This window comes from Grammomys surdaster, unplaced genomic scaffold (genome assembly GCF_004785775.1).
Source record: "Grammomys surdaster isolate TR1022 unplaced genomic scaffold, NIH_TR_1.0 125861, whole genome shotgun sequence".
In the NCBI taxonomy this organism is placed as follows: domain Eukaryota; kingdom Metazoa; phylum Chordata; class Mammalia; order Rodentia; family Muridae; genus Grammomys; species Grammomys surdaster.
The window spans coordinates 123,846-142,956 of record NW_021620687.1 but is presented as its reverse complement, the minus strand read 5'-3'; the positions used below and the strand labels follow the sequence as shown (position 1 = coordinate 142,956).

General features: G+C 43.9%; 1 protein-coding gene and 1 pseudogene across 1 annotated transcript in view; both read right to left on the bottom strand.

Annotated features, from left to right (window-relative positions):
• Positions 1–10,692: 10,692 nt before the first annotated feature.
• Positions 10,693–10,786, bottom strand: LOC114640993 (annotated as a pseudogene).
• A 5,198-nt stretch (positions 10,787–15,984) lies between these two features.
• Positions 15,985–19,111, bottom strand: part of Gpnmb (glycoprotein nmb) — a 23,222-nt gene continuing 20,095 nt past the window's right edge. Inside the window, exons 10-11 of the mRNA XM_028790074.1 lie at positions 17,051–17,144; positions 15,985–16,607 (exon numbers count right to left, since the gene is read on the bottom strand). Of these exons, the coding sequence (XP_028645907.1) occupies positions 16,454–16,607; positions 17,051–17,144 (248 nt within the window). The 3' untranslated portion in view covers positions 15,985–16,453. The remainder of the gene's footprint in view (positions 16,608–17,050; positions 17,145–19,111) is intronic.

Below are 19,111 nucleotides of genomic sequence, written 5' to 3'. Positions count from 1 at the left end.
TCTCTCTCTCTCTCTCTCTCTCTCTCTCTCTCTCTCTCTCTCTCTCTGTGTGTGTGTGTGTGTGTGTGTGTAACTCCAGCACTTGGGTGACTGAGGCAGGAGGATAGCTGCATGTTCCTGTCTTCAGCTATATAGTAAGTTTCAGGCTAGCAGAGGGTACACAGTAAGACTTTGTCTCCAGGAAACAGAAGGGAAGTGGGAAAGGAAGGGAAGGGAGAAGGAGAAGGGAAGGTGTTGGACAGTAAAACCATGGCAGGAAGCTCGGTAAGGTAGAATAAGTTGAGACCCGGACACTGGGTGGGCACACACCTGAGGGTTAGGTGACGTCTAGCCCCCTGCCAGACTTCTGGCCTGTAACATGTGCCATGCTCCTCACATAAAAGAAATGTGTCTGTCCTATGGTCATGTAGGCCCAAAGCAGAGTTCTCCAAGCTAATGAGGTACCTAGAGGCCTGGAGGGCTTAGCCAGTAAGCTTCCCTTCTCAGACAGTCCTCCCTGCAAATAGTATTTAATCTCAGGTCTACCCTGGGAAATGGGTATGGTACCTTATGCATCCATTTTCCACCATGAACAACCATTAAACAGTTTAGAACCATGGACTGCCTCTTTCATCAAGCTCCACCGAGGGGAGCGTTGGAGAAGGCATTCAAGGACAGAACCGAACCACAGCTTAATTCTCCCATAGAAGGCCTCTCTGCGATCCTAAGCCTGTCTCTGCCAAGCTAAGGGTAATCACTCCACTGGGACAAGCTTGAGATCCTCCCCTACCCCCACTCCCACACCTCAGCCTTGAGTCCCCAACTCCGTTTTCGGCTCTTCTAAGACTCCCAGCGGAGCCTGGATGTCCAAGAGTCTGGGAACCCCAATGGGCCCGGGGATCCCCAACCAGTTCAGGCTTTACCACATCTCAGGCTGCACTCTCCCATCCCCAGAGCCGCACCTCAGTGCTTCCCTACAGCCCAACCCCCGCCTGGCAGCTGCTGGGATAAGCGCCAAGCCCTATGTTCTGCCTCCCTACACAGCTGTGCCCAAGGGAGGAGTGGATGCAAAGCCTGGGAGAGGAGCAATGCTGTGATATCGGAAGGAAAATGATGAGGAAAGCAATACCGAGAGAACCTTTGGAAGTGTGGCTGGAAGGCCCCGGAGAGGCGAGGCAAGCATGGTTCAAGCTGCAACCTAAGGATGTGAACTTTACCACCTCCACCCCTGAAAACATCTGCAACAAATGCTTACATTATATAAAAGACTCAAGACACATTACAAGAGGCTATGGGACCCTTTTATGGATTTTTCTTTTACCATGAATATATGTTGCTTTCTTTATCTTCTATAACTCACCTCATTGATTTACAGCTCCTGTTCTCAGCTCTAAGTTTTCCCACAAAAGAATGTTTACTGCGTTGTAGTATTTACTCATATGATGGATGGGGAAAGTAAGAGTCAGGAGAACAAGAGTCCTGTGACCATTTTGTTGGCCCTTCTAAGTGTGATTCAAGCTCCTTCACTTGGGCCTTCCTTCTTGTTTAACTTCTTGAGTCTGTGGGGTTACTGTACTTAATGGCTAATATACACTTATCAGTGAGTGCATACCATGCATGTCCTTTTGCGTCTGGGTTTCCTTACTCAGGATGATATTTTCTAGTTCCCTTCATTTGCCTGCAAAAGTCATGATGCCCTTGTTTTTAACAGCTGAGTAGTATTCCACTGTGTAAATGAACTACATTTTCTGTATCCATTCTTTGGTTGAGGGACATCTGGGTTGCTTCCAGTTTCTGGCTATTATGAATAAGGCTGCTATCAACATAGTGGAGCAAATGTCCTTGTTGTAAGTTGGAGCATCTTTTGCCCAGGAGTGTTATAGGTGGCCATTCAGATAGAACTATTTCCAATTCTCTGAGAACCAGCCAGATTGATTTTCAGAGTGGTTACACAAGTTTGCAATCCCACCAGCAATGGAGGAGTATTCTTCTCTCACCACATTCTTGTCAGAATGTTCTGTCACTTGATTTTTTCATCTCAGCCATTCTGATTCATATGAGATTGAACTTCATGGTTGTTTTGATTTGCAAGTCCCTGATGACTAAGGAGGTTAAGCATATCTTTAAATGCTTCCCTGCCATTCAAGATTCCTCTGTTGAGAATTCTCTGTTTAGCTCTGTGTCCCATCTTTTAATTGAGTTCTTTGGTTTTTTTAAGTCTAACTTCTTGAGTTCTTTATACATTTTGGATATTAGCCTTCTGTTAGATGTAGGGTTGGTGAAGATCTTTTCCCCATCTGTAGGCTGCCATTTTGTCGTATTGACAGTGTCCTTTGCCTTACAGAAGCTTTTCAGTTTCATGAGGTCTCCTCTATCAGTTGTTGATCTTAGCACCTGAACCATTGGTGTTCTGTTCAGGAAATTGTCTCCTGTACCAATGTGCTCAAGGCTATTTCCCACGTTCTCTTCTATGAGATTTAGTGTATCCAGTTTTATGTTGAGGTCCTTGGTCCATTTGGACTTGAGTTTTTTTTGCAAGGCAATAAATATAGACCTATTTGCATTTGCCTACAAGCATATATCCAATTAGACCGGCACCATTTGTCTAAGATGCTTTCTTTTTTTCCATTGTATGGTTTTGGCTTCATTATCAAAAATCAAGTGTCCATAGGTGTACAGCTTTACTTATGGGTCTTCTATTAAATTCCATTGATCAACTTGTCTCTTTCTGTACCAATACCACACAGTTTTTATCACTATTGCTCTGTAGTATAGCTTGAGGCCAGGAATGGTGATTCCTCCAGAAGTTCATTTATTATTGTTCGGGATTGTTTTGGCTATCCTGGGTTTGTTGTTGTTGTTGTTATTGTTGTTTTTTCATATAAAGTTGAGAATTGCCCTTTCAAGTTCTGTAAAAATAATGTATTGGAATTTTGATAAGAATTGCATTGAATCTGTAGATCGGTTTTGGTAAGATGGTCATTTTTACTATGTTCTTTCTACCTATCCATGAGCATGGGAGGTCTTCTCATCTTCTGATATCTTCTTCAATTTCTTTCTTCATAGGCTTGGAGTTTTGTCATATATATCTTTCACTTGCTTTGTTAGAGTTTCAGCAAGATATTTTATATTATATGTAGCTGTCATGAAAGATGTTGTTTTCCTAATTTCTTTCTCTGTCTGTTTATCACTTGTATAAAGAAAGGCTACTGATTTCTTTGAGTTAATTTTATATCCAGCTAATTTGCTGAAGTTGTTTATCAGCTATAGAAGTTCTCTGGTAGAATTTTCAGGGTCGCTTATGTATATTATCATATCATCCTTGAATAGTGATACTGTGACTTCGTCCTTTCCAATTTATATCCGCTTGATCTCCGTTTGTTGTCTTATTGCTCTAGCTAGAACTTCAAGCACTATATTGAATAAATAGGGAGAGGCTGGGCAGCTTTGTCTTGTCCCTGATTTTAGTGGGATTGCTTCAAGTTTCTCTCCACTTAATTTCATGTTGACTATTGGCTTGCTGTATATTGCTTTTATTATGTTTTGGTATGTACATTGTATCCCTGATCTTTCCAAGACTTTTAACATGAAGGGGTGTTGGATTTTGTCGAAGGCTTTTTCAGTATCTAATGAGATAATCATCTGTATTTTTCTTTCAGTTTGTTTACATAGTGGATTGCATCGATGGATTTTTTATATATTGAACCATCCCTGCATCCCTGGTGTGACGCCTACTTGATCGTGGTGAATAATGTTTTTGATGTGTGCTTGTATTTGGTTTGTAAGAATTTTATTGTGTATTTTTACATCAGTGTTCATAAGTGAGATTGTTCTATGATTTTGTTGACGATATTTTCTGGCCCTTTGGACTGGGAATCTTTTCTATTCCTATTATTCTTAGGTTTGGTCTGGTCATAGTGTTTCAACTTTTGGCATTTTCTTTGTCCTATGTATCAATTTCTTTTATAGTATCTTCTATGCCTGAGATTCTCTCTTCCACCTCTTGTATTCTGTTGGTGATGCTTGTGTCTGTATTTCCTGTTTTCTTTCCTAGGTTCTCTATCTCCAGGGTTGCCTCGATTTGTGTTTCCTTTACTGCTTCTATTTTCATTTTTTAGGTCTTGGACCATTTTATTCATTTCTTTGACCTGTTTGATTGTGTTTTCCTGAATTTCTTTGAGGGATTTATTTGTTTACTCTCTAAGGGTTTCTACCCATTTATTGTGGTTCCCTGTATTTCTTTAAGGGAATTATTTATACTTTCTTTAAAGGCTTCTATGATCTTCATGAAATGGGTTTAAGATCGCAGTCACGCTCTTCGGGTGTGTTAGGCCATCCAGGTGTTGCTGTAGTAGAGGCTGGCTTCTGATGGTGTCATATTGTGTTATTTTCTGTTGATTATGTTCTTGTGCCTGCCTTTGAGCAGCTGTTTGTCTCTGGTGCTGGCTGGCCTGGGTGTCCTGGGTTTGAGCAGGCCTCCTGGGAGGCAGGTGGAGCTATGGGGTGTGGCTGTGGTACTCTGATCCAAGACTGCAGGTACAGACCAGAAAGAGGATGGAGCTCTGACAGGGCATGGCAGAGCCCATTCCTACTGGACTTGCTAGGTCTGCAGCAGGCAGGGAGATTGGGATGGGGGCTGGGGGGAACAGGGAGTCTCAGCTGTGTGTCTCAGGTTAAAGCAGATCTCCTGGGAGGCAGGCAGAATTGGGGGTGGGGCGAATTGTGCCGATCCATAATTGCAGGTATCTCCAATTTATTAAAAAAAAAAAAGTTACACTCATCGTAAATGTTGGGCCCACTACTCCCTGGCTTTAGTGTCTATGGCCTCACAGGGTAATCTACTACTGACCATCTGTAGCTCACAGTGACTCTCCCATGGCTGAATACTTTTCTAAAGTGGAAATTTATGGGGTTCTTTGGAAAGTCAGTTGTGTTGGATGGTGTTTTGCTGGGGCAAACACCTGAAGGAGTGTTTTCCTGAAGTGGACACAGGTGAAAGACTAAGGCAGACTCATGAAGGAACATTTAGCTGAAGCAGACACAGGAGACAGGATGTTCTGCTAAAGCAAGCACATGAAAAGACATGTGATGAAGGATTCTTTGCTAACATGTATTGGTCTACCTTACATTGTATAGTTGAGCTCCATATGTTGGGACTCCATAGAGAAAAATAAGCCAAAAAACTTCTGGTGGTGTGCTACAATTTCTTGCTGCTTCCTCCAACTCCGGCTGATTGGCAGAGTGATGTCAGCTGAGACCGACACACTTGCTAAAGCAAGACACATGTTGAGACAAAACCTGTGGAGGACACTTGATGTTTGTGTACAAAAAGGACTCACTGGACAGTGACAGAGACAGAGCTTGGCTTGCTGGTACAGCTAGCTGTGTAACACTTGTGGGTCTCCCGTCTTTGTTTACCTTTGCTTCCCTGAGAGAGGCATAGCCTAGGACTCCTACATCCCTCCAGGTCCCTCCTGCTGACTTGTGTTGAGGCTGAGGCCTGGCTGTCTCTGCTAGGTAGTGCCACTGCTGCTGATTCCTGTTTGCTATCCTGCCTCTACTGAACTGAACTGCTGATATTTCTGTGAAGTGTTTATGAGTGGATCAAGCTGCCACTCCTAAGCAAGCAGAAACTGAACTGCCAATTTCCAGACAACACAGACAGGAGCTGCTCCAAAGAACCCTTCTAAACAGATCCACTTCCCCCATATCCTTTCTTTTCCACTACCTCTGGTGGGTGGTGGGCTATAGGGGAGGTTAAAGCATTTAAGAACTATCATTAATGCCGGGCGGTGGTGGCGCATGCCTTTAATCCCAGCACTTGGGAAGCAGAGGCAGGTGGATTTCTGAGTTCGAGGCCAGCCTGGTCTACAGAGTGAGTTCCAGGACAGCCAGGGCTACACAGAGAAACCCTGTCTCAAAAAAAAACAACAACAAAACAAAAAAAAAATCATTAAAAGTAAGCTTTGAAAAAAATTAAAGTTACATTTTTTCCTGCATTTTTTCCCTCTACATGTGTGGTTTCTGTTCCTTAGAGACCTTGCTGGAGGGAGGACTAGGATTCAAATGGCTTCTTCTATAGTTCCAATCTAGCATACTTCATATGAATTTGGAGCTGAAGAGATGGATGGCCCATTAAGAGTACACTGGTTGTTCTTCCTGAGTACCCAGTTCCAGGGCATCCAGTACCCTCTTCTGGTCAGAAACACAAGTGGCACACAGAAATACAGGCAGGCCAAATACCCATACATATTAAATAAAATTGTCTTTAATTAAAAAAGAACTGAATAATAATAAATATGAGTTTATAAAATATATTTCCTTTAAAAATTATTTTGGTACCTACTTTGTAAACATTCTACTTGAAAGTGGGGGTGTGTAACTACTTTTCTTTTGCTGTTAATAGATACTCAACAAAAAGCAACCTAAGGAAGGAGGGGTTTATTTGTGCTTACAGTTCGAGGGCATAGAGTCCATCCTGGTGGAGAAGGCACAATGGTCACTCTATGTCCATAGTCATGAAACAGAAACATATCCAGGTGCTCAGTGTATTGTCTCTCTCACTCAGGCTGGGACCACGGAGTGTGCCTTTCCTATCCAGTTAAGCCTTCCTAGAAACACCTCACATACATACTTAGATACTTAGACAAACTAAGACTTTGGAGAGCTCTTGAGGCTGCTTGGCAGGAATCCAACATTGGCCAAGGACAAGGAAATGGGCTTTAGGCAGGAACGTGACATTGGGCCATGACAGGGAAGTAATTTCAGTCAGAAATCTAAATCTTAGGCTAGAACAAAGAAGTAGGCTTCAGGCAGGAATATGACTTTGGGCTAGGACAGGGAAGTAGGCTTAGATATTTTGATCATCCTGATAAGCCCTTAGAAACAGTGATTACGGGACTTTCCTTATTGCCTTGCTTGTTCCTTGACTATTTGCATTTATTGTATTTGTGGAGCCCAGTGGCTACACTACCAGGACCCCAAGAAGGAAACTCTCGGAGGACAATTGCTGCAATCACAAGAGGATTTAATTAGTCCAATTGGGGCTCTTGCTCATGTAGGAGAAGAAGCGGTGATAAACTGGTTAGTTGGCATTGATCGGCTGTGGGGGACCCTCTCACAGGGAGCTATCTGTTGTCAGACGGTTCCATATGTCTGATAACCCAAGGTTTTTCTTGGAACCATGCGTCTTCACTCTTTTTGAAATGGGAGGGATCTTGTGGTTTTTCTTAGGATTGTGTGGCCTCACCCTTCTGGGAAGGGAGGGGGTCAGGGGGCAATTTTCCATGGACTTTACAGTATTGTTAGTTCCTCAACCTAGAACTGACCTAAATACTTGCATGTAATTGAAATGGTATAAAAGCAAATTGGGAAAACAATAAAACCGCCTTTAGTCTCAGAATTGGCCGGGGTCATGCTGCCTCTTTCTTTTAGTCCTCACTCTTGCGCTGGAGAACCTGCTGACTGACTGGCCTGGCCTGGTCATAAGACATACATACTTAGACAAACATACTTAGAGGTATATCTCCATGGTGATTTGTTCTAAATATCATCAACTTGACAATGAAGATTTGTAGTCACAAGGGACAAACTTTTTAAAAAGAAGATGATGGGGCGGGACAGATGGCTCAGCACTGGTTTTCCAGTGCCCACAGGGCTGTTCACAACTATTCATAACTCTAGTCCTAGAGATCTGATGCCCCCTTCTGGGCTCTTCTGGTACCACACACATGTGGTGCACAGATACATGCAGGCAAAATATCCATACATATAAAATAAGAAAAGAACTTAAAAAAATAGAGATGAGCTGGAGACGTACCTCAGTGGCAGACCACTCACCTTGCATGTCCAGGGTCTTGAATTCCATGCCCAGCACCATAAGAGAGAGAAGATGAGTAGTAGGGCTCACTGCATTATAAATGTAGGGGTACAATATTGTCTCTGAATCCTCAGGGGTGTGGAGTCTGGGCTGTCCACGTGCCCAGATGTTTTATGTTGGAGCTTGAGCCTTGTCCAGTTTTCTATGAGGACAAGGAGTGGACATGGAGCCCTGAGATAGAATGAATGTCAGGAAGCACAGAGCTGGTGGTTTGAGGGCAGACCAGTGTAGCTGGCATTTGCTACTTTGTGGGTTCTTTTTTCTTCTACCCTTCCTTCACCCTTTCAACCCCTAACACTAGATAGGAGAGAACAAAGGATGGGGAAGGTGATGTTATCGTTAGAAGCCTTCCTGATGATTAGAGGGGTCAAGCTCCTCGGGGCAAGTTTGATCTTGGCCGTCAGGATATCTAATTTCTTTGTGTTGTTTCTTTGCCCGTTGTGCCCTCCTCCAGCCTTGGGCAGGCCAGAAAGACCTGGTTTACCACAATAGACCTTGCCGCAATAGGACCCAGGTGGATCATCCACCCTGGCGGCACATACAACTTCCTATAGGAACTTAGAAGAACAGACTGCCTGCTGAACTTGCCTTATGACATAATCCAGCTGAAACAAAGGACAGGTTTGGTGAGGCTTTCCATATATATACAAGAGCTGAATATTAAACTTTGAGCCTTGATCAGAAACTTTGTCTTGGCTTCATGCTTCTCTAACTCTTCTGCTTCCTTTTCATTTCCAGCCCTCCTTTCGGTGAACCCAGTTCGTTTGGTGGCTGCTGGGCTACAGTGCATGAATACTTAACAAACCTCAACCAACAATAATCAACCAACCAACCAACCAACCAACCAACCAACAAAAGCTACCCTGACTCTCAGGGCTCTAACGTTTATATACCCTCTTAAAACTCCCCAGAATTAAAACATCACATAATCACAGAAACTATCTATAGCTGGCAAAATCACGTCCCTGCCAGAGCACAAGGCAAATCATAGTCACCTGCTGTATACAATCTGAAGCATATCTCCATATTCCATATCTGGGTTTAAAACAAAAACATAATATTTCTGTGTTTAAAAAAAAAAGAAACCAAAATTTCAAAATTGTCACTACACACCAGAACCTCACACACAGGTTCTCCCTTGGGAGGTGCTGCTCCTATAACTTCTCTGTAACCTCTTTCTTAAACCAAAGTGCCCCGTCTTGAAAAACCAAAAACAAACAAACAAACAAAAACAAAGTACAAGCTCTGTTCCCCACACCTGCCTGGAGCAGCACATTCCCTCATCTTTCAGGGTCATTGTTTGCCCTGAGTCAGACCTCTACCTATCTCCAAGAACTTTACTATTTGATGCCAAAGACAATAACAACAGAGTACCTGGGAAAAAACTTCACTCTAGTCCTGAGGATAAAACCACACCTTCATTATGCACAGGGAAGGAACAGTCAGCAAACTTTTATTGGCAATGGCTGTGACCTGTGTGAGTACAGAGAAGAGCTGAAGCAATGACACGATGCTGTGCCCATCTCTAGAAGCCGAGCTTCCTTTCCCATGCCATTCCACTCTGTAGACTACCTCCCTGTCCCCAGGAGGTGGCTGGAGCTCCATTCCTCTCTCCTCTCTAGGCTACCCTGCTCACTTTTCTCAGCAAGTGTAACCTATACTACTCACTGTCTAACATCAGCTGTTCTACAGGTTTCCAGTTGTTATTCCTAAAGCAAAGGGCTCACTCATGGTTGTAGCATTCTTCATCCTCATGATTTGTGATAAAGACAGCTAGCTTTTTCACCCTCCTTCCCTTCCTTCTCTCTCCTCCTTTCCTCCCCTCCCTTCATTCTTCCTTCACCTTCCTCCTTTCCCTTCCCTCCCTTCTTTCCTCTCCCCTCCTTCCCTCCCTCCCTTTCTCCCTCTCCCCCTCCCTCTTTCTCTTTCTGACAATGTTTCATGTAGTCAGGGCTGACCTTCAACTCCCTCTGTAGCAGATCATGACCCCTCCTCTACTCATCCTGATCCTCCTGCCTCTGTCTCCCAAGCGCTGAGGTTTCAGGTGTAGAGCAGGACACTGGCTGAGAAGCGCTCCCTATGTGTATGTATATTAGTCTTCTAGGGTTGTTGTGACAGAGTACTACAGATTGATGGCTTATAGGACAGAACTAATGTGCGCCCAGTTATGGAGGCCAGAAATCTAAGGTCCAGGTGGTGTCAAGTTGACTTCTGGTGTCGCCTCTCTCTATCACCTGTAGATGGCCACCTTTTTACCGTGCTCTCACTCTGTGCTTTCCTGATCTGTCCTCAGGACACTTCATGTAATCTTAGTTAGCTCCTTAACGCTTTGACATTTAAACCTGTGGATGTGTTGGGACACATAATTCAGATCATGGCAGTTGTCTTTGTTGGATATTCCTTGGTTTATGATGGAACATAGCCCAAATAAACTAAATTTAAACAAAATTCTCAATTGTAAATTAGACATACAGTAAGTAAAAAACGGGATGGGTTTAATATACCTTATCTACCCGACATCCTAGCTAAACACATGCAACAGAGAGGGCTGGTATTTTTCCTCATGATTGTTTGGGAAATTCCATGGCCACAAACCAGAATCAGGGAAAATATTATATACTACATATTCTACCCTGGTGTGGGGGTGAGGGGAATCAAAACTCAAAATCTGATTTCTAGTTTTTTATTGTATTTCTACTAATATTTTGATAAATAAATAAAATAAATAAATTCTGCACCAATACCACACAAGAAAGTTGACCACTAACTGGATGTCTTAGTAGAAAAAAAATGACTACTAATTACTTTATTTTTTTTCTTTTTTTCTTTTTCTTTTTAATATGGAACTCTTCACAAGTTTGCATGTCATCCTTGTGAAGGGGCCATGCTAATCTTCTCTGTGTAGTTCCAATTGCTGCTGAAGCGAGCACAAATTAATTTATTTAATGTATATGATGAGTACACTGTAGCTCTCCTCAGGTACACCAGCAGAGGACATCAGATCCTATTACAGATGGTTGTGAGCCACCATGTGGTTGCTGGGAATTGAACTCAGGACCTTTGGAAGAGCAGTCAGTGCTCTTAACCACTGAGCCATCTCTCCAGCTACTAATTACTTTATATGTGATAGGATAATTGTATATTTTCTTAAAAGGTCTTAGTTTTATAGAAAAATAAACTGAAATATTTTTGGATAAAATAATATAATTTCTGGGATTTTCTTTAGAAATTAAAGTGACTAGGGCCATCAGAGCTCAGGTAAATGTATTCTCTGTGACCTGGGATTGGTCCCTGGAAGTAAAGGTGGAGGGAGAGAACCAATCCCACAATGTTGCCTTCTGACCTCCACGTGTGTAATATGTACCCCAGTAGTACACACATACACACACACACACACACACAAACACACATACATGCACAAACACACACATACACAAACATACACCCATGCACACACACAAACACACACATACACAAACACACACCCATGCACACACACACACACATGCACACACATATACATACACAAACACACATACATACACACACACATACACAAACACACACATACACACAAACATACATACACACACACACACATACACACACATAGTACACACACACGAGACTAATTAATAAATTTAATAAAATAAATTAAAATTGCTAAAGAGATCAGTCAGATAGGGTTAGCTATAAATTGAATAATGATTTGAATTTATGTTATAGGCTTTGTTTGATTGTTTGTATTTGAATCCTTCTTCCACTTTAAAACAAAACACAAATTAAAATAAAGATAAAACCAAAACAGCAAGCACAGACGACTGGTTACTGTTTTTAACTTTTCGTGTTATGACTTTTGTCTCTAAAAGTTCTTAGGAGGGAGCCCGCCAAGCCACAGTGCGTCTCTCATTATGTTAGCAGTCCATTAGTTTCTTTCAACTTCCTCTTCCTAAATGTATGAGGTAGGCTCAACTTTATTTCCAAATTCCAAGGCTTGCTATAATTCCCAGGTTGGCTTCGAACCCCCTGCCTTAGTCTCCCGGGCTGGGTATACGCCACTATGGCCAGATGAGCCACACTTTGTGCCCCGGATCTGCTGCAGTAGTTGCCAGCCTGCTTCTCTTGGCTCATTCATAAAGGATTACTTGTACATGTGTTCAGTGAGTTGCTTTGAATTGTGAGCCATGTTCTTGAGGTTTTATCTGTGGCTTGGCATTCCTGCAGAAAGAGTTCACATGGCTTCTGCCAGGCAGGCAGACAGATGCATCCAGAACCACTTTAAACATGATGTTTAGCGCTTATTTTTTGTGTTAAAAACTTACTTGTGTTTACATGTTTGTATACATGTTCACCACATGTCTGTGGGTGCCCTCAGAGCCCAGAGCAGGACGCCAGGTCCCTTGGAGCTGGAGTTATAGGAGGTAGTTGTGAACTGCCTGATAAGGGAATTGAACTTGGGTACCCTGGAGGAACAGTTGGCGCTCTTAAACAGCTGAACCACGTCTCCAGTCCCTGCAAATTCTTGCTTTGAGCTCACAGGCACAGATGCCCCTGGTTAGGAATTCTGTTCATCCCAGCCCCCAGAGCAGGTCCCACTTTCAAGTGAGTCTCTCTGTCGCCTCTGTGTGGGTTTTCTCTGTTTCATCCCAGGTTGTTACTAAGAATTCTGGCTTTATGCAGGAGAGTCATCATGGCAGTGTTGGGCACATGGGGCTTCTTTCATTCTGTCCAGGCTTCCTCATTTGCTGATCTTCATCCCGAAGATTGACTGGGTCTTGTGTGTGTGTGTGTGTGTGTGTGTGTGTGTTTTGCCTGAATGTACGTATTGCGAGCTGCCATGTGGGTGCTGGGAATTGAACCTAGTTCCTTGAACAGGAAGAGCACCCAGTGAGTGCTCTTACCCACTGTGCCATTTCTGCAGTCCCAAAGACTGAGTTTTGACACCCATACTTTAAGGCCCCGAGGTGGTCTGTTCATTTGCTCCTCCTGAGAAAACTCTAGCTTGCTGCTGGTTTTCTCCTGTTGTGTTTTGGGGATGGGGTCATGAAAGAATCCTCTCTTAGTTTCCTGTCAGCTCCATCAAGTGTTGAAAGGTGGTGACTCCTTATTCAGATTTCTCCTGACAGAATTCTTCGTTTCTTCTTGAAGGTCTGTTATGATAGCCCCACACAACAATTCACCAGCAACGTAGTCTTTCCCTCCATAACACAGCATATTGTCATTCAGATTGATGGGACAGGTTGCTTGAGAACTTGACTAAGAACATGGCACCTTGGGGCTGGAATAGTGACTGCTCTTGCAGAAGAACCCAGTTTGGCTCCCAGCAGCCATGGCAGACAGATGACAACTGCCTGTAACTCCAGCTCTAGGAGGATCTGCTGCTCTCTGACCTCTGGGCATCCTCTCTCTCTCTCTCTCTCTCTCTCTCTCTCTCTCTCTCTCTCTCTCACACACACACACACACACACACACACACACACACACACACACACACACAGAGGAAAGAGGTGAAAGTGCCATAGACTTGAAGTTCTCTGAACAATTCTTGTTTTCCTAATAGTCTGGATCTGAGGACTACACAAGATCACAGACAGGCAAACTGTCTGTAAGGGATCAGGCAGCAAATACAGGTGTTGAAGGCTCCTGTGTCAGAACTACCCAGCTGTGCTGCTGTAAGGGCTGAGCAGCAGCAGACACGAGCAAAGATGAAATGTGGCCGTTTGGGCACTGAGTATGTCTACTTGGAGGTGAAGGGAGGCAGGGAGGCAGAGGGGAGACTATTGAGCCACTAAGCCCTGGAGTTTAGGGCTAGCCTAGGTTACATAGTGAGATCTTGTCTGGTGGGGGAGAAAGAGCAGGAGGAGGAGGAGGAAGAGGAGGAGGAAGAAGAGGAGGAGGACGAAGAGGAGGAGGAAGAGGAGAAAGAATAAGAAGAGGAGGAGGAGTAAGAGGAGGAGGAAGAGGAGAGAGAATAGTAAACCTTTACTCACCCGTCCTGAACTCCACATTTCATACGCTTGTTAGAGATCGTCTCGGTTAGCTCCTCTTCCCCTCCCAGCTTTCCTTGCCTGTTTTTCTTGCCATGCTGGGACGGAACCCAAAGCCTCACTCATGCTACAGCTCTTCATTATTCCCCCTAACCGTTTAGAAGTATAGGAACTATGCATTGCTCACAAGCAGGCGCACGGCTTTGGCGGGGAGCCTGAAGCCTGCCTGACATAGAGTCTATCAGCTTCCTGGAGGCTCTGTGAAGAAGCAGTTAACTTTGTCTTCATTTTCCACAGAAGAGCATCAGAACCTGAAGACTCAGCAGTGGCCTCCCTGTCCTCTCCATCATTTGATAGATGAGAGGCAGGGAGGGAGACAGGCTTCTGGGGACCTTCCTAGTGACAATATGATGTTGGCTGCACCACTCCAGCCACATATCTACTTTCCTACACTCGTTCAGTTTCAAGCCAGATTTTACCGCTATCTCCACAACCACAGAAGCCTCAAAATATCTTCAAAGAATTGTTCCCCCACCAGAGTCCCCCAAAAGGAGGTCATCCTCATCCTCTGAACGACTGTCTTCTCATCTGCTTTTCGTGTGTCACTTGAGTTTAAGAGTTTTACTCGTTCTGTGTGTGATGGGTACTCTGAGTGCATTGCCTTCAGACTTTTACATTATGGAAATTTCAACCCAGGGAAACCAATATTTGTGAATGACTCAGAGATGCTTAGAGCCCATTGATAAAAGCCCTAGGAGTCAGCAGGTCCTGAAGTAACTTGCTATGTACATATGCACTTTTCGTGAGAAGTTTTAATTCCCAGCCAGCATCAATCAAGCCATCCCCCTGTCTCTTAGGCTGTTTCCTCCATTCTTCAGACAGTTCCTTTAGAAGAAGTTGAATGGCATCTTACCAGGGTCACTTGGAAAATAGAAATTGATACAATTTACTATTCCAGGCCTCTTTCCTGCTACTAGATTAAAATTTGCTCAGATGAAGCTAGATAAAATCATGGACCTGCTGCCTTGGAGTCTTATGAATTTGCTGTTCTCTGCTGCCCCCTGTTGACGTGAGCAAGCAAGCCGATCCCAAGCTCAACCTTGCTCATTCATGTCCTGGAGCCAGCAGAATAAGGATTCTCTGTTGATTTTGTTTTAGAAATCCAAATTATGGGGTCCCACCTCCACAAGACTGTGTTAGGAACCATGGAGGTATAGTTAAGCAGTCTGTGGATTCTGAAATTGATGTCCTGTTTTGGGTAGTAGTGATCTGGCTCCTTAGTCTAAAGCAAGCAAGCAAGCAAGCAAGCAAGCAAGCAAGCAAGCAAGCAAGCAAGTTTGTGTTTCTGTCCTCAGGTTCGTATATAACACTAGGCTATATCGGCATTCATTCTTGCAGCTGTAGCTGTAGCAGCCCTGTGAAGTGAGTCAGAGAGGGACAGCATACCCCTTCTACAGCTGAGACAGAGGCAGAAAAGAAATAAAATACCATGTCACTAGGTTATAAAGCTTTAAATGTCAGGGTTGGGTTCAGATACCAGGTTTCTGTTTGGATACCCACGCTCAGGACTCCTTCAGTTGTTCTGGGCTCCTTGGCTGTGGGGCTGTCCCACAGGTACAGGGTATTTAGCAATCCTAAGCTCTCCCCACTAGATGCCAGTAGCACCCCACCCTAGTTTTGACAACTACAAATCTCCCCAAACACTGCCAAATGCTCCTGGCTGAGAGTCTCTGCCCCAACTGGCCAGCAATTTTTACATTTTTTGGAGGCAATTTCCAAACAAAAAGCTTCTTTTTGCTTCTAGGCCACCTAGAGGGGTCAAAGTACCAAAGTACCAGACTGAGTGTTGATCTCCTACAATGTCTCAAAATGGACAGTCATTCTATAATACCATCTAGTATTTGGGAGGTGAAGTCAGATTTATCCAGTTGTCCCACCTCCCTCAAGGTAGATACAATCTGGACTCTCAGATCTCACTTGGTTGCTATTAAGGGTCTGCTGGTGTAGAACAGACAAGTTCTCATGGGTCAAATGTGGCCCGCCACATGTTTTATAAGTGTTCATGGATAAATGAGTGGATGGATACTTCATTCAACCACACAGGGAAAGTTTTTACCTCAATATAATTATCACACCAGCTTATTGGATTGTCTTTTTAATGAGTATAATATGTACACATATGCACCATACAAAAAATCTCGGGCCATTATAATTCTGTCAGGAGCTCAAGCATGTTCAATGAGCTCAGATACAGTTAGATAAAGCATGGTCTCAGGTCAGGACTAGTTGGGTTCATGCACATGTTATGTGGAAAGCTGTGGTATCCTCCCCCAGTTAACCTAGGACCTTAAGTTGCAGTGACCTCACCCTCACCCTTCAGACAGTGTGCCCACCCTACTAACAGTGTAAAAAAAAACACAATACAGATGGGAAGAAACACTAAGTCTTCCCATGCCTTCTCTAAAACGTTATTTAACTATGCTCCCTAAACCATGATATACATTTTACAATAATCCTTAGAAAACAACAGTAACCAGTCACGTACTTCTGCACAGCTCACATAAATGCACAGAAGAGTGGGCTCCTGGTCAGAAGTAAGGTTGAAGACTTAGAGCATTCCTGGCTTGTCCTGGAGCAGTGGGTCCTTCTCCTGGTCTCCTCGGAAGAACGGAGCTTTTGCGTGCCTGAGGAAAACACTCAGACCTTTGCCCTTGACTGTGTTCCCAGGGCAGTTTCCTATTGGCTTGTACGCCTTGTGTTTTCTGAAAACAATGTGTTGGACAGGACTTTAAAAACATCTTCAGCTTGACTAAATTCCTTTCTATAGCTTTTCTCATGACAGGTGAGAAAGAGCTAATTCCCTTCAACCCAGTCTGTTGCTTGCAACACACCAACATCTTAGGAGAGTATAGCTATTTTCTCTTCAAGCAAGAAGAGGTCACTTTGAGATTTTTGTTAAACATTACAAAAACCAATTTTGTCAAGTTACTGACATCTGGTAGCACTTTTGGGATTAAAACAAACAAATCCCAAACCACAGTAAGATTAATAGTTCCCAGTTCGGTATTCGTAGTTCAATGGATGTGTTTCTCCTCATACATATAATATGTAAAAAGAAAGAAAAATGGCACATTCATACAGACAAATGCTACTTGCTTTTGACTCTCTGCTATAGAGATGTAAAGTGTTAAAATCAGAAACTTACTTGTACAGCAAGATGGTAACCATGGTGACAAACATGGCCAGGCAGCCGATGGAGATCAGGACACCATTCACTGTTCTCAGAGGGGAGCCTGGGCCTTTAAAAGCAGAAGGAAAACCATGTGAGTTACACTCCATTCCATTGGAGGACATCTGCTTGTGATGCTATTGAATAAGCCAGCTACGCTTTCAACTCCTTTCAACACCAAGGGGCTAAAAGGCTCCCATACTTCATTGTGCTGGCCTCTGGCCTCATCTCAGACTCTGTGCCTACTCCTGTGCTAAAACCCCTGGAATTCTGTGAAATGTGCATGGGCCCTGCTGGGACCGCCCTTCCCTGGCTCATCTCAGGTTTCCTAAATCGCCCAGTGCCTTCCCAGTCTTTCTGAGGGCACCAGCTCTCCTCTGTCACTACCCTGGCTACCTCTTCCTAGGCCTGGATCACACTGTGTCCTTATTTCTTCCCTTATCTCATCTGTACCAAGGGCCACAAAGGCAGGGACTTTGTCTTCTTTCTTGTCTGTAACCAGCAAACCAGCCAGCTCTGTCTCCAACCCAAAGCGTACCTGATCATGTGAGCTACCGCTCTCTGCTCTGCTGCTATCCCCGGTCCTCCAGACCCCTCCTGGGAAGTCCTCTCTGTTCACTGAGTCTATTCTTACAATTGTCTCTCCATCATGTGAACGTGAGATCTTCTCACTCACAAACACCTGCTTACAGAATGGAACTTTGAAGACCCTAACAGGAGCCTTCACGTGCTTTCACTGTTTATATCTAGGTCTTAGTCCCAAGGAGGTCCTTTACCAAGATGAATCACTGAACAGCAAGACTTGACCCCACACCCCCACACCATATCTAGGGTGTTAACCACTGCCCTCACCCCTCTCCTTCCTCTGACCTGCTTTTTTTTTTTTTTTTTTTCGAGACAGGGTTTCCCTGTGTAGTCCTGGCTGTCCTGGAACTCACTCTGTATACCAGGCTGGCCTCAAACTCAGAAATCCACCTGCCTCTGCCTCCCAAGTGCTGGGATTAAAGGCGTGCGCCACCACTGCCCAGCTTAAATTGACAAATTCTTATGAGACTATTTTGTAACAACAACAACCACAACCACAACTACACACACAGACACACGCACACACACACACACACACACACACACACACACACACACACACACCCCAAATCCCTAAAAACAGAAACAATTAAGTTTCAGTCAATCATAAACAGCTTAATTGATGGACTGCAGGCCTCAATTACAGAAGCAGGCAGTAATGGCTGCCCCTGGGTCCTGACAGCCAGTTTTGGGTGGGGTCAGTGGGAGCCGGTCTGGGCTTCTTCTGACTCTAGCGTTGCTCAGTTTGGTGCTTAAACAAACTGTGAAATTGAATTGGTCTAAATGTTTTTCTATAACATCTGTTACTGCTCAGGAAAGCAGAGGTCCCCCTTGTTTTGTTCCTTAGCCAGTGGCTTTTATCCTGTGTAGAGTTCTGTGCTGGGCATGAAGTAGACAGCTGAATGACTATCAGTCAATAAAAAGAATTTCAGCAAAACAACAGTGGGCTTTCGGCTGAACTATTACTATTTCTGAAATTCTGATTTTGAAATTTGAGTTATTAAGTTATAAGACTTACTGGATTTCAGGGGTTTTTTGCTTTTTCTGACTCTCCACTACTCTGTGTGTGTGCATGGTTGTGTGTGTGCATGGTTGTATGTGCGTGCATGGTTGTGTGGGTGCATGGTTGTGTGTGTGCATAATTGTGTGTGCATGGTTGTGTGTGTATGGTTGTGTGTGTGTGTGTGTGTGCATGGTTGTGTGTGTGCATGGTTGCATGTGTGCGTGGTTGCATGTGTGTGTGGCTGTGTGTATGCATGGTTGTGTGTGTGCATGGTTGTGTGTATGCATGGTTGCGTGTGTGCATGGTTGTGTGTGTGCATGGTTGTATGTGTGCATGGTTGTGTGTGTGCATGGTTGCATGGTTGTGTATGTACATGGTTGTGTGTGTATGCATGGTTGTGTGTGCATGGTTGTGTGTATGCATGGTTGCATGTGTGCATGGTTGTGTGT